This window comes from Lithobates pipiens, unplaced genomic scaffold (genome assembly GCF_037356315.1).
Source record: "Lithobates pipiens isolate NorthernLeopardFrog02 unplaced genomic scaffold, aLitPip1_a1.2 Scaffold_8, whole genome shotgun sequence".
In the NCBI taxonomy this organism is placed as follows: Eukaryota; Metazoa; Chordata; class Amphibia; order Anura; family Ranidae; genus Lithobates; species Lithobates pipiens.
Window position 1 is genome coordinate 259,133,128 of NW_027507903.1, and position 15,905 is coordinate 259,149,032.

Sequence of the window (15,905 nt, forward strand, 5' to 3'; positions counted from 1 at the left end):
CCGTCCTCCTTCCTTCCTTCCTCCCTCTCCCCCCTCCTCCTCCTCCTCCTCCCCTCATCTGCTGTTGCCGCTTGTTTGCACTCGGCTGATCCAGAGCGGAAATTCCTTTCCGTTTTTGTGAATGACAAACTCATTAACAATTCATCAACACAACCTGTTCCAGCCGGCCCGTCTCCTAGGCAACGTGAGCTGGGCGCGCTGTGATTGGCCGGCGCGCACAATGTATCCATTGAGACGTCCCGTGTTTGTATCCATTCAGTAGGTGGCTGGGCCGCGCGGAGCTGATTGATCCGGAGAAGGAGAGGCCATTCACTGGGATCCATTGAAGGAAGGCTCCGCTCCCCGTCCTCAATGATAGACAAGCTGAGACCCGTGCACCCAGACATGGCGCTCAGCAAGTCGGTGGTCTGGCTCAATGAGCAGCTGCAGCTGGCCAACGAGCGCCTCCTTGTCATGGACTGCAGACCCCCGGAGCTCTACGAATCGTCCCACATCGACGCCGCCATCAACGTGGCCATCCCCGGGATCATGCTGCGCCGCCTCAAGAAGGGCAACCTACCCATCCGATCGCTCTTCACCCGCGGAGAGGACCGGGACACGTTCGCCCGGAGGTGCGGCTCCGACACCGTCATCCTCTATGATGAGGGCAGCGCCGATTGGAACGAGAACACCGGTGGGGAGTCCGTGCTGGGGCTGCTCATGAAGAGGCTCAAGGACGAGGGCTGCAAGGCGTTCTACCTGGAAGGTACCTACCGGTCGGAGGCATGGTCTGCCCCGTGACAGGGGGCACAGAAGGGGTGGTCTGCACCGTGACAGGGGGCACAGAAGGGGTGGTCTGCACCGTGACAGGGGGCACAGAAGGGATGGTCTGCAGCGTGACAGGGGGCACAGAAGGGATGGTCTGCAGCGTGACAGGGGGCACACAGGAGGGATGGTCTGCAGCATGACAGGAGGGATGGTCTGCATGACAGGAGGGATGGTCTGCACCATGAAAGGAGGGATGGTCTGCATGACAGGGGGCACACAGGAGGGATGGTCTGCACCATGAAAGGAGGGATGGTCTGCAGCATGACAGGGGGCACACAGGAGGGATGGTCTGCAGCATGACAGGGAGCACACAGGAGGGATGGTCTGCACCGTGACAGGGGGCACACAGGAGGAATAGTCTGCAGCGTGACAGGGGGCACAGAAGGGATGGTCTGCAGCATGACAGAAGGGATGGTCTGCAGCATGACGGGGCACAGGAGGGATGGTCTGCAGCGTGATGGGAGGGATGGTCTGCAGCGTGACAGGGGGCACACGGGAGGGATGGTCTGCAGCGTGACAGGGGGCACACGGGAGGGATGGTCTGCAGCGTGACAGGGGGCACACGGGAGGGATGGTCTGCAGCGTGACAGGGGGCACACGGGAGGGATGGTCTGCAGCGTGACAGGGGGCACACGGGAGGGATGGTCTGCAGCGTGACAGGGGGCACACGGGAGGGATGGCCTGCAGCGTGACAAGGGTCCCCCCAAAGAGGAGGGATGGTCTGCAGCATGACTGGACACAGTGACACAGTAGGGATGGTCTGCAGCATGACAGGGGCCCTCCAAAGAAGAGGGATAGGTGTCCCTGTCATGCTGCACACGATCCCTCCTGTTAGCCTGCAGTATGACAGGGACCCCTAACAGGAGGGATAGTCTGGGCATGGACTCCAGAAAGAAGGCATAGTCTGCATAGGGACAGGGACCCCCCCCAAACAGAAGGGATGGTCTACGGCATGACAGGGGCCCAGAAGGGAATAGTCTGCAGCATGACAGGGACCCACCCCCCCCCCCCCCCCAATAAAAAAAAAAAAAAAAAAAAAAAAAAAAAGGGATAGTCTGCACCAGTACTCAGGAGGGATAATGGGCACCATGACAGGGACTCCAAAGAGGTGGAACGGTGTGCAGTAGTACAAGGAGCAGAGGAGGGATAGTCTGCACTGGGGCAGTAACACGGGGGGGGAGATTGTGTGTCTGGATATGGACTCCAGAAAGAAGGGATAGTCTGCAGTGTGACAGGGATATGCTTTGCAGTACAACAGACACAGGAGGGAAAGTCTGCCATAGAACAGGGGCCCCCAAAGAGGGAGGATGGTCTGCACTGAAACCCCAAAGAGGAGGGATTGTCTGCACCATGACAGGGACACCGGAGGAATGGTCTACACCAGGACCTTAATGTGAAGGGACAGTCTGCACTAGGACAGGGACCCCAAAATAGATATGGCTGCACCAGAACACTGGAGGGGTAGTCTGGACATGGACTCCAGAGAGAAGGGATAGTCTTATAAAGATGGGGACCCCCAAAGAGGAGAGATAATCTACAGCAGTACAGGGACACGGTGTTAGATGGTCTGCAGTGGGACAGGGACAAAGGGACAGTCTGAAGCAATACAGGGACCTTTAGTCTGCACCAGTACAGGGACTAATAGAAGGGACAGTCTGCATCAGTACTGGGGCACAGAAGTGATGGTCCCCCATGCAGAGGTGATAGTCTGTGTGCCAGTACTAGAGCCCCAGCAGGTGTGACAGTCCAGTGTTGCAGAGCTCAGATTCAGCACAGAAATGCAGTCTAGGGAGTCAGCATTCCACCTAGAACAAGAGCGATGGTCTGCCTTCAGTAGAGGCACACAAGAGTGATAGTCTGCATCCCAGCAATGACAGGCTCATCCCCCCCTCTGTCGGGTTTGTTATATTGTGCACCAAAACGACGTTCCAGCTGCCCAGGTGAAGTGTTGGGCACCCTAGACCAGAATGATAGTCTGCACATTACTTACTGATGCACACTAGCATCTCCACATAAGAAAATATGCTGGCACCAGCAGAGTGACAGGCTGAGCCAGTAGCTGGCATCTGTCATTGATAGCTGGCATCCATTAGAAGAGGCTCATTGCTTCCTTAGACAGGTGTGACAGGCTACCCCAGAAGCTGACACTTGTCATTGAATGCTGGCACAGCTCATCTCCTCGTAGATTTTGTACAGAAATGAAGCTGGCCTTCCTATGTGACTGGTTAGCACCGTATTAAGCCTGCAGCAGCCTACCCCAGGAGCTGGCATTCATCACTGATCGCTGTCACCCCATTAGAAAGGCTCATTGCCTCGCTTTTTCTATTTTACACTGAAATAAAACGTTCCAGGACTGGTGTCACTCTGTACCAGCGCCTTGTTCTTACTGACAGATGGCATGGCCTCCTTAATGGACCCCTAGCCTAGGCACACAACCTGGGTGTAAAAATCTGCTCCATAAGAAAGATTGTAAATCCTCCCATGCACATACATGATCGTGCATCTTGCTTTGTAATATGGTAGTACAATCCAGGCATACAAATTAACCAATGCCAGTCTGGGTATAAAGAATGCATAGTACGATTTAAGTCACAATGGGGGTTATTTACTAAAAGAAAATCCACTTTGCAGTACAAGTGCACTTAGAATTAAGGTCACTGTAGATCTGAGGGGGACACGCAAGGGAAAAAAAAATAGCATTTTAGCTTGCACATGATTAGATGATTAAAATCAGCAGAGCTTCCCTCATTTCAGATCTACCCCTTAGGCCGCGTACACACGGGCGGACTGTTCGCCTAACTTTGTCCGCTGAACAGTGTTTCAGCGGACAGTCCGCTCGTGTGTGGGCTTCAGCGGACAGTCTGACGAACAAAGTTTTTCGGAATTCCCGTAAGACTGTCCGCTGAAACTTGGTTTGAGCGGACAGTCCGCCCGTGTGTAGGCTTGTTCGACAAACTAAGTCTCACGCATGCTCAGAAAGAATTTACACGGCGAAGGTTGCATTGCAGTGTATAGGACGTCGTTTTTCGAGTCCCGTCGTACGTGCCGTTCACGTCATCGCGCACGCTTTCAGCGGACTGTTCGTTCATCGTGTGTGGTCAAGTCCGCTCATGCAAATTTTGAGCGGACTGTTTGTCGGATTGTTTGACAAACTAAGTTGGGCGAACAGTCTGCCCGTGTGTACGCGGCCTTAGAGTTAGAGCGTCTGCACTTGTAGTGCAAAGTGGATTTGCCTTTCATAAATAACCCCCAGTGGGTATTGGTATCTGTTATTCTTTTACTGGCAGTCCTGGACTTTGACCAAATGACCGTCTTCACTAATGGGCTGGAAATAATCATTTCCTTCCTGTGTGATCGTTGTAAAGAAATCTGAGTCTACATAGCTAGTTTACTGATTATTGCCACAGAGATTATCAGCAGCCATGATGAGTATATCACCACGGCTAGGATTCGATCTTTCTGTCCAGGTACAAAGTCTAACCTTATCGGAAAAGCACTGTATAAAACTTTGAGGTCGTACTTTATTTGCATTCCATTGAAGGACAAGAGGGTCTTCTCAATGAAAAGTGACTATGCCTTGTACTGTGCACTTGGTTAAATATCTCATTCATAAAGATCTGCTGGTTTTTTTTTTTTTTTTTTTTTTTTCCTCCTCCTTTCAGCCTGACAGTGTGCTCTAATTAGAATTCTCTCTCTGTTTGCAGGTGGTTTTAACAAATTCCAGGCCGAGTATCCAGTGCATTGTGAAACCAATCTGGATAGTTCTTGCAGCAGTAGTTCCCCACCAGTGCTAGGCTTGGGAGGCCTCCGAATCAGCTCCGATTCTTCATCGGACATCGAATCTGACATCGACAGGGACCCCAGCAGTGCTACGGACTCTGACGGCAGCCCCCTGTCCAACACACAACCTTCATTCCCAGTTGAAATACTGCCCTACTTATACCTCGGCTGTGCCAAAGATTCTACCAATCTGGATGTTTTAGAAGAGTTTGGGATTAAATACATCCTGAATGTGACCCCCAACCTGCCAAATCTCTTTGAAAATGCTGGGGAGTTCAGGTACAAGCAGATTCCAATATCGGACCACTGGAGCCAAAATCTGTCCCAGTTTTTCCCAGAAGCCATCTCTTTTATTGGTGAGTATCAGTGCTGCTTATCTGCTCCTTTTTTATCATGCTTGTGTGCCTGCTAGGGATTAACTGGGAGTCTTTTAAATTGCAAATACAAGTGCTGTGTGCCTCTGAGTTCCCTTTTTTAAATGCCTGATCTAGCCTTGGACTAGTGAACTTTCATCCTCAGTCTAACACAGTGAGATGGTAATCTGAGCACTGCAGGAAGACATTTTTGGCCGTCTGCCACATAGTACCTAATCTTCAAGCATTGTAGTGCATTTCCTCTTACAAAGGAACCCATTTTACAGCAATGTTGACATCCTGTTCCTCTTAATCGGCTGTCCCCTGTGACTTCCCTCTTTCCCTTATCATGACTGAATAAAGCTATTGTTGCTGGCACAACAGTTGGATAATTATTTGATTTGACTTATATATATTTTTTTTTTATACTAGATCTTGTTTTTAAATAGTTGCTCTTTTTTACTTAAATGTTGGGGCTTCTATTTCTATAGTATTTAAAAAGGGGGGGGGGGGGGGGGGGAGCTAATCTCTACAATATATGCATATTTTCTATTCGTATTCTTCTTGGCCTCCCTTATATATTTTATTTATTTTAAAAAGACCCTTCAGGGTGGATTATACCAGTTGCAGTCCAGTGTGTGGTGATTTATTTTTTATATATATATATATATATATATATATATATATATATATATATATATATATATATATTTATTATTCATGCTTTTAGATTTATTTTTATTTTTTTTTCTGCAAGGAACTGTAGTGGAACATGGCAAGATGCATCAAAAATGCATTACAGTGCAAAACAAACAGGAAACTGCATCAAAAATGCATTTGGACTGTTTCTGTGGTATGAGCCAGCACTTCACATACAGAAAAATACTTGCTAATCTGCCAGAAATGCACCTGTTATGAGGCATTAACACAGGGGTTATTTACTAAAAATCTGGTGCAGATGTGCATGGATGTCAATCAGCTTCTAGGATTTCTTGTTAAAGTTAGACGCTGATTTGGCTACCATGTACAGTTGAGTGCTCCAGTTTTTAGTAAATCTGGCCCATAGTGTATAAGTGTAGTCAGTCCTTCCAGTTGGCTTTTGCTAAAGTACTCAACTACTTTCAATCTCTACAACATAAAGGCAAATTTATTCTGTAGTCCAAGATGAGTACTAGGAGGGTTCTTTGAGATAAAACAGGAATTGTATAGAGGACAGCTTGGAATTTCTACAAGATCAGCTGTGTGCAGATTTATTTTATTTTTTTACTATAAACTAATTTTATTTTTTTTCCCCTTTTTTCTTGTTTCAGATGAGGCCAGAGGAAAAAAATGTGGTGTCCTGGTACACTGCCTTGCAGGAATCAGCAGGTCTGTCACAGTCACGGTGGCCTATCTCATGCAGAAGCTAAACCTTTCCATGAATGATGCTTACGACATAGTCAAGATGAAGAAGTCCAACATTTCCCCCAACTTTAATTTCATGGGTCAACTGTTGGATTTTGAAAGAACATTAGGACTTACCAGCCCTTGTGACAATCGTGTCCCTCCTCAACAATTGTATTTCTCGAGTCCAGGCAATCAAAATGTCTTTAAAGTAGATTCTTTGCATTCTACGTGAGACTGAATAGCTGCAATATGTTGGTGGTAATCATTCCTATTCAGAAAAGTTTCTTTGTCTGTCACAAGCTTTTTGACAGATGTGTTTTCGATAGGAGGTAATAACCTGTGAATCAAGATCATTAAAGTGAGAAGAGATGGCTAGTTGAAGTCTCCGAGTTCTGGAGAGCGGAATCTTTGGACCTCCAAATGATTTGGCAGGGTTACATGAGAGCACTGCCTTAATAATGCAGTGGCTTGAGATCCAATCAAGTAGAGTTGGACTGAAAACAATCCATTTGTCTTGGATGGAATATATATATATTTTACGTATATATCCTTGTCTTCTGTGAAGACCGGTTCTCCTAAAATTCAAAGGAGCCAAAGAAAGCATTTAAAACTTCAAAAGAATTTGAAGTACTTGGTTTTTTGTTTTTTCAATTTACAAAGTTCTGTAAATATTCACTTTTTTTTTTTTTTTTTTTTTTTTTATGTAGCACAATCAATATTTTTACCTTTTTTAAAAGACTTGAGGTGGACTGGACTTAACATAAATGGTTTTCAGAAAAAGTGTAGCAGAGTTCAGTAGTCATTATTGCTTAAGCTGAGCCACGTGTTGAGTGACTTAGTGGTAGTTGTAATGGCTAATGTTGCTCTTCAGCATCGGGATATGAAGATCCTGTATTTTGTATGCACAGAAGGTTGTTCATTTACAATTGTAATTCTGATTCACATTCATGTAAACTTGTGTTTTGCCTGAGCTTTTGTGAACCACATGGTGGTTTTTAACACTTTAATTGCTCTTAAACTTAATGTGAATTACCTCTGACCTTTTTATGGAGCCGCACCTAAAATGCTATGGTATGTATGAGGCTGTTTGTGTCTTTTTTTTTTTTTTTTTTCCCCCCCCCCCTCCTTTTTTCTTTTTTGGATTGTGTAAACTGGAAGTATGTACCAGTGACCTGCAAAACATAGATTGCACACTTATTGCCAATAAGGGAGATGCATTGTGCTCCCAAATGTCCACGGGATAAAGTTTTAAGAAATTTATTATAGATCTTTAAATTATTAATAAATCACTATTTTGGTTATTGAACATATGTGCATTCTTTATTCTATTGTGTGGGTGTTTTTCGAACACGGGGATTCTAAAAACCATTCATTGTGAGATTGTACAAACTGTCAGGTGTCCACACTGCTGCACAGTCGCTCTACGCTGACCATTGGAGCCAATTTTGACTTTCTACGCAAGTAGATTATACAACCCTGTACAATTTGTGATTTTGTTACTGTAGAGCACATTTGAAATGTTGCGGATGTATCCATGTGCAGTAGTGCGACTGAACATGTAGTACCCTACACTCTCCCCCTCCCTCCAAATTGGAGATGCTTTTGTGTGAATTGAAATGTTTGTGATGCAAACTCTAATGTCCAAATGGTGGTCCAACAAAAACCCTAGCAAGTAAAGTCTTAGTTGCTCCTTCCTGCTCCCTTCATCTTGCCTTGGCTACATGTGTAATGGGCAGCCACTGTTGAGGGCAGAATAGGGCTGGACTGTTCTTCAATGGGGATGCAGCATTGTCACCATAGGACCATAAGTGTCAAGACTACAGGAACACCTCCCAATCTCCATTACCTAGGGTGGGGGTGTTCTGTAGTCAACGGCTGAAAACAATGCTAACTCGGTGCTGTGCTTTTGGTGGGGGGGGGGGGGGGGGGGGGGGGGGGAGAAGAGAAAGGGGAGAATGTCGAGTGTGCTACTTTCCTGGCAGGTTCACTGGGCACTTATTAAAAGGCTATAACAAAAATTACTTTTCAATTGTGTATTTGACACATGCAACAGAGGTTTCTTTCTTGAAACGCTTCATAAATTGGGATGCAAATTTGTTTTCTGCTACTGATTAATCTGACGTGTTCTGCACTAAGGCATAGTGCAATGTAGCCACCCTTTCACCACAGTATTGTCAATCAATGGTGAGGGTGGTGTTGGATGGACTAGAAAGTATCAGTTTACAGGGCTAAGACAAACCATTTACCACTGACGGGGATGGTTGCAGGCATCAGCTGTTATTTACAGTATGTAAAACTTTTATCCCAAGGGGGGGGAGAAAAAAAATTTGCTCTAACTGCTTACAAAATATTAGCCTTTAATCTGTTAGTGTATTTAAATCTGCTAGTTTATCAAACGTTCCCCTCTACCCAGACTGACAATGCTGCTGTCCAAAGGTGCCCATTCATCTAGAGCAGGCATATGCAGTCCCATCCTGTCTCTGGGTGTCATGTTTGTGGCTGTCAGTCTTACTATGTCTCATGGGACTTGTAGCTCTGCAACAGCTGGAGGTCCGCTAATTGCATGTCTCCTGACCTAGTGTAGGCACTCTAATAATATAGGAGGAGTGTTACTGACGAATACAGACACAACATCTGGTAAGCTGCAATATATCACACTTTGGGTTAAATATCACTTTAAGGATCTCCAACCTCCCTCATTCCACAGTGGTTTAATGTTAACATGCCCTTTCCTTTAGAGCAGGGGTCTCAAACTGGCGGCCCTCCAGCTGTTGCGAAACTACAAGTCCAATCATGCCTCTGCCTGTGGGAGTCACACTTGTAACTGTCAACCTTGCAATGCCTCATGGGACTTGTAGTTTCTCAACAGCTGGAGGGCCGCCAGTTTGAGACCCCTGCTTTAGAGAAATATGGGGGCTACCATTAACATGTTGCTGCCTGTGCTATAGCCAAATGACTGCTACAGCATGGGGTTACTTTGCCAGGAGGGTGTCTATTGAACTCCTCCCATGATTGCCCTTCCGCTGCACCCCCCCCCCCCCCCCCACCCTCTGGTGTACGGGTGGTTTGCTCTGTAACCCCCCCCCCCCGAGTCAGAAGGGCTCAGCTGATCACAGATCTGGGTAAAGGGCCAATCGCAGCTGACCACGGATGTCAACACACAAGCTGGTTATAGGCTTTTCTCTCCTCACGCTGTTGTCATATGTTAGACACCTTGGCACTGATGTGCAGTGGCCACCAGTGATTCCTATCGGTGCAGCCTCATCAGTGCACATCAGTGAAGGAGAAAAATTACTACCGGTTTGCTAAATTTTATATCAAACTATGGACCCTTTTTTTTTTCTTTAGCAGGGGCATTAACTACCACCAAACTAATGCTCTATTTGTGGGGGGGAATGATTTAATTTGGGTACAGTGTTGCATGGCCACGCAATTGTCATTCAAAGTGCGACAGTAAGCAAGTGGTTAATGACCTTTCTAAAATGGCAAGGCGCATAGCTTTTATGGTGACCCATTGCTTCAACATTACTGTGACTCGCACGTATACAGATCAGGAAACCTTAGAAGTCCTCGTCTGTATATTCAGCCTAGGTCAAGGACTAAATGTATTCAAACAAGAGGGTCTGTATGACAGCCAGACAGACTTTTCAGAGGCAGAGCTCTGCAAAGACATGTTTCACTCATGGCACTAACAAGGTCCTGAGTATTTTAGCAATTACCGGTAATTTGCAAAGAAGGGTGTTATTTGCTAACTTTATACGGTTCTGAACTAGCAGAAATGTGAGAACTTTGCCATACTGTACAACCTGCCACCTACAACGGAGCATTTTTTTTTTTTTTTTTTATTAGTAGGGTGGTGTTAATGTGAAAGGTTGGTTGTCAGTTGGACCTTGGTGATTAGGTCTTGTTCACATATTTTTTGAGGGATTCACGTACAATTCTGTTTGTTACACATAGAACAGACTATCAGATTGCATGCCACACCCTTCCCAAAAAAACGCTTCATTCCCTGGATACAATATATTAAAATAGCGACTCAAGATACATAATTTTTTTTTTTTTTTTTAAGCAAATAAAATGGCTGTGGCACTTTATTGTTTTTGGTGGCAAGACAGGAAGAACTCTATCTGCCCACCCCTAAATAAACTCTCCCAAGTTGTCTAGAAGATTCCCTGGCTTCTCATTGGTCCGCTAACCTGGTCATGAAAAAAACCTTAAAGGGACCAGCACCTTAATCACCTGCTGGTCTAAATGCTGTAATCCTAAAATAAATATATTAAATAATGGTACGGATGGCCACAATCTCAAGCAAGTGGGCCCATATTGTGCCCCCTTTATACATTCACTTGTGGCAAAGGATCTCCGGGACCAAGTTTTGGCCCTGAGCCAGGCACGTTTTTACATGTGTGTTTTGCTAGCAATTTTTGTGCGCTATGTGACAATCGTGGCAAAATTTCACCACATTTGGGGTTTACCATTAAGGATGAATAACGCTCCTTTTATCAACAATTTTAGCACAATTTGGAATTGCGGTTAGAATGGTACCACTTCTGCCGCAATTCCAAATTGCCAAGTGTGAACGGGGCCTAATTGCTGTTAGAGTACCTCACTTGGGTGTGTTTTTTTTTTTTTTTCAATACATTTTTATTGAGGTTTTATACAAATCATACAAACATTTTAGAAATCAAACATCGACTTCTAAGAATCAAGAAGATAAAGAAGTAAGGCATATATGCAGATAGTGGAAACATATTCATGCCTCGAAGTGAGGCAAAACACAGATATATAGTCAACAATTAAGCTCGCACTGTCAAATCTCCGAGTTGACTCGTTCATAAAGGGACTGGCCGGAGTCGTGTGACGTCACTCCCGGACATGCTCGTGGGAGCCGCCTTTAATGGCATGACCCAAGCTAGAAACGGCACAGCGTGCTCTTTCTAACTCCGGCGCATTCGCACAGAAGAAATCACCATACGGCGATTTGCAAATATCTTCTAGACCGTGCAGGTCTGGGAGATATTTCAAGAACCTACAGGTAAGCCTTAATCTAGGCTTACATGTAGGTTAAAGTGGTTGTAAAGGGTTTACAATCACTTTAAGCCAAAGGTGATTTAAAAAGTCATTGTAATCATTTGATGAAGGTTTTTCTTTTGTTTGTTCACTTCACTTTTGCCACATTCGAATAGAAAAAAAAAAAAATCTAAAGTTTTTGATTTAGAACAATTCAAAATGTAGAGTTTCAAATTAAAAAATTTGGTTAATTCTAAGAAAATTCGAAAAAGACATACAATGAATTCCGAATACAAATTGAACGAATCAACCGAATTGAACAAAACTAAATAAGTAGATTAGCGAATCTACTGTAAATGAAACAGAACAATTTTTTTCATCATGCACTTGTCTACCATAAGTGTCAGATTCTGCAGAAATTTCAGTCAGTTTCTTTTCATTACTGCAGAGATTGGTGGTAGAGCCTCAGGACAGGCCACGTTTTCTTAGCAGGGTTGCAAGCTTGCTTTTAAGTAAAACTATAATGGTGTTAGTCATTTTTTCCCTGCATGTTCTCAAGTTTATAAGCTTTTGATTACATAAAAATATTTCTTTTTTGAATAGACATTCAGCAAAGTGTACTTCAAAGACAAGGAGGGGAGATGTGTTCCTCTTCTGACTCAGCTCTGTGTGTGTGTTCTTGACTGCACATGGGAAATATTAAATATTTATATACAAAAATAAATTAAAAGGACATAAAACAATTAATGAATGAGGAAACCATTCAAAAACAGTTACACCTGCAGAATACAGTGACCAGTGGCGTCTCTAGACTATGGCCCCAGGGGCACTTGCCCAAGGTCTCCTAAGTGGTGCCCTGGGTCTTGAATACCAACAGAGCAAGGAACTGTGTCAGTGTGACCTATGATCCAGTAATAAAGGGAGAAATATCTAATCTCACATCAGAGGACCTGGGAGGAAACGACATGGGATTTGTACAATGGATACTGCTCCCACTTACCACCATTGAAAGGGGGGACATGAGACTGACCAGTAGTAAGGGACACTTTTATCCTGATCAGCAGAAAGAGGCACTTCTCCGCTGTCCAGCAGCAAGTGGGAAATCGCCCATTAATATCGAAAAGGGACACTAAAGCTGGATACACATTATACAATTTTCTGTTGATTTTTGCCTTCTGATTTACCAAAACCATATAATATGAGGTCAAACCTTAAGAGTCAGGAAAGGGAGGGGACAAGCGAGTCCCTGAACCATACCAGACCGAATGCCCTCAACATGGGGGGTGGTGGGAGCTCTGGGGTGCAGGGGGGCCCTGCGCCCCCCTCCCCAAAGCTCTTTGCCCCCATGTTGATGGGCCTCTTCCTGACAAACTTTGCCTGGTGGTTGTCTGGGTCTGCGGGGGGGCTTATCAGAATCTGGAAGCCCCCTTTAACAAGGGGGCCCCCAGATCCTGGCCTCCCCCCATGTGAATGAGTATGGGTTACATTTTACCCCTACCCATTCACCAAAAAAAATAGTGTAGTGTGAACAAATACAGTAGACAGTTCTGATAAGCCCCCCTCCGGGCAAGGGTTGTCGGGAAGAGGCCCTTGTCCCCATCAACATGAGGGTAAGGTGCTTTGGGACAGGGGTGCTTGCTCGTCCCCTCCCTTTTCTGACCTGCCGGACTGCATGCTCGGATAAGGGTCTGAAATGGATTTTGGGGGGTGGGGGGGGGGCCACGCCATTTTTTTCAGATTTTTTTTTTGCCGGCAATTCTTTTTGTTACATTCAGCGGGGAATCCATACTATACCTAAGTGCCTGGTATGGACCTGGGGGGACCCCACTAAGGTTTTTTTTTTCACGATTTTTTATTTTATTTGCTGGCAATTCTTTTTTTTACATTCAGAGGGGAATCCATACTAGACGTTTTGACAAAAAAACCTGGAAGCTAACTGATTGAACTGCAGCAGATCTTACACTCTCCAGTTTTAGTAAATCAGCCCCAGAGTACTGACCCCGCACTCTTACTGCTGCTGTTATGTTTTAAGTTACTTAAGCCTAGTACACACCACTGTTTTTGCAGGTTGAATGAAAAAAAAAACCTGACAGCTCAGGTCAGAGCCGCTGTACTAACAATCCAATGCTAGTACAGCTATCTCCCCTGCTGTTCTATTGTGTTCTGACAGGGGGACAATCCCCCTGCCACTCCGGTTAGCACTGGCCTTTTTCGGTCATGGGCCTTCGACAGAAACCAGTTGAACGTCTGGCTTCTGTCGGACCGACCCACACACGCAGGCACTATGTACGCTATGTTGTACTTTTCATAGTCCTGACCAAAGTGTTTATGGTCTCAACATCTGCTGGTTTTAATGACATTTTCCTTTAGGTTGGGATCAGACAACATGTTAGCTTCCTCTGTTCAGAAAGGTAAATATAATGAAAAATGTACTTTTATTTATAATGATAATTTTTCCTGAGGTTTATATGTTTGAGAGACTGTCTTATGTGACACAGTAATTAAGGACCATGAGTTTGCAGTCTATACAGCGTATAGTTCTGTTTAATCGTCCCTTTTTTTAGCCACACCTACTGCTTACCACAATTAGGCCACACACACACACACCATTCACTCCAAAGCAAAACAATTTTTTTCCCATTGTGCCCCCTTTAACTATCTTAACAATGCCCCAGACAGTGACTCTTATGGGTATACAGGAGTAAACGGTCATGTAGGCCCAAGTCAAATTCTCTTGGGCATTAGACTTCATGCAGAAAGGCAGGGGAGGATAAAACTGACATTGGCAGACATTGTTGCTCCCATTTATTGTAGAACAGGAATATATTGATTAAGGCAGGGTGGCAGTTTTTTTTTTTTACCTTTCTGATAGACCCTCTCCCCACACTAAAAGCAGTTAACCCATATACATGTAATTGTTCACACAACCTGGCCAAAAACTGATTGATTAGGAGATTGTCAATCTCATGTCTATGACATTTTATTGTATATCTAAACCCAAATATGTAATATTTTGCAGATTGCCAGTCTTTAAAGCAGAACCCATACCAACTTAATAAAAAAATAATGTTCTTTAGCAATGTTCTTTAATAATTATACTACCAAAACAAGCGAGTGCTGTAAATTGCCTCCAGTATAGTTCCTGTTTCTTCTTGCTGGAGGCTGCCATTATGCTGAAGCCCAGAGCCCCTGAGCAGCAGTAAATCTTGAGGCCGTCAGCAGATCAGCCTCTAGTGGCTCTGAATTTTGGCACAGTACCAAATAATAGAGCGCAACCAAGCATGTGTATTGCAGCGTGATTCAGTGTATTACTGGATTTTAAACAGTATAGGCACTTATTTTTAATGTGTTGCATAACTATACCTGCAAAAGAGGCCAGCCTGAAGTGATCTTGCAGGACTTAATTATAAAAAAAAAATTCTGTGCTACAGAACAGTTCCCCATCTACTTGTCTGTATAACATAGGGAGTATGTGTTCTCTAGTCCATATATGTGAACTGGTCAGGACCGATAACACCGGTGTAACACCGAAGAGTGCACAGTAGCTTGCAAGCTCACTGGATTTCTGGCAGAATCACTAAGTATTTGTTTGCACTTATCAAACAGATATAACAAAACATTTTTCAATGGTATATTTAACAGACCTGAAGGGAGAAAAATCAGAAAAGTTCATTGTTAGGGTTTACATTAAAAATGAATAGCTTGGAGAGGCACTGCTTTTGAAAAGCTATGGCCAGCATGGCTTCAGCAGCAGGTTCGGGTACACCATTATATTTGACTTTTACATTGTTTTTTTCTCTCTTTTAAAGAACGGTATGCTTTGTGCTTTTCTGCTAAAAAGGGAACTAGAGGAAAGAACACAGGGAAGGGAAGGGGGTGGTGTGAGTTATGTTATTATTTGCAGATGTTTTTTTTTTTTTCTGTGTATCGTGGAAGATTTTTTTTTCTTGCATGCTTATAGAAGTATAGGGGCTACCGTGGCTGACCTCCTTTTCTGTAAACATTAGTTCTAAAGCTGTCATGCTGATCCAAATGTCTTCAATAGTTTCTGATTACCTGAACTAGAAGAAGGCTTGACTTGAGTCTGACTTCAGTTGCTGTTTACTTTTTCCAGGGATTTAAAGTGGTTCTAAACTCAAAGGTTTTTTTTTTTTACCTTAAGGGTTAATTTACACTTGCTTCGGCTTCAACACACATTAAGAGCTAGTTTACACTTGCTTCAAAACATGGCTTTGGACAAGCTTTGTTAATGCTCTCTGAACGCGAGTCAAAGCTCCTGTCACTAAATAAAACGGTTAGTTTACAGTCCTGTTTACACCTTGCTTTTGCTTTGCTTCAGCTTCGCTTCAAAAATTATATCCCATGTAGCTTTAGCGGTGCTTCAAAGCATCTTCAAAGCTTCCATAAAAGTCTATGTCAAAGCTCACTTGAAGCCTCACTGAACCTCCATTGAAGCCCCATGAAAGGTTTATCGAAGCTCAATCAAAGCCCCACCGAAGTCCCACCAAAGGTTTATCGAAGCCCCACCAAAGGTTTATCGAAGCCCCACCAAAGGTCCACCAAAGGTCC

At 44.4% G+C, this 15,905-nt stretch overlaps 1 protein-coding gene across 1 annotated transcript; it reads left to right on the top strand.

Moving 5' to 3' along the window:
• The first annotated feature begins 211 nt into the window (after positions 1-211).
• On the top strand, positions 212-7,632 carry DUSP6 (dual specificity phosphatase 6). Its single transcript, XM_077471112.1, has 3 exons — positions 212-745; positions 4,512-4,943; positions 6,251-7,632. The coding sequence occupies exons 1-3, from the start codon at positions 352-354 to the stop codon at positions 6,556-6,558; spliced, it is 1,134 nt and encodes a 377-aa protein (XP_077327238.1). The 5' UTR covers positions 212-351; the 3' UTR covers positions 6,559-7,632.
• Positions 7,633-15,905: the final 8,273 nt, after the last annotated feature.

Coding starts and splice junctions, on each gene's coding strand:
- DUSP6 (XM_077471112.1), top strand. CDS start 352: ATGATAGACAAGCTGAGACCCGTGCACCCAGACATGGCGCTCAGCAAG. Junction 746..4,511: donor CAAGGCGTTCTACCTGGAAG/GTACCTACCGGT, acceptor CTCTGTTTGCAG/GTGGTTTTAACAAATTCCAG. Junction 4,944..6,250: donor AGAAGCCATCTCTTTTATTG/GTGAGTATCAGT, acceptor TTCTTGTTTCAG/ATGAGGCCAGAGGAAAAAAA.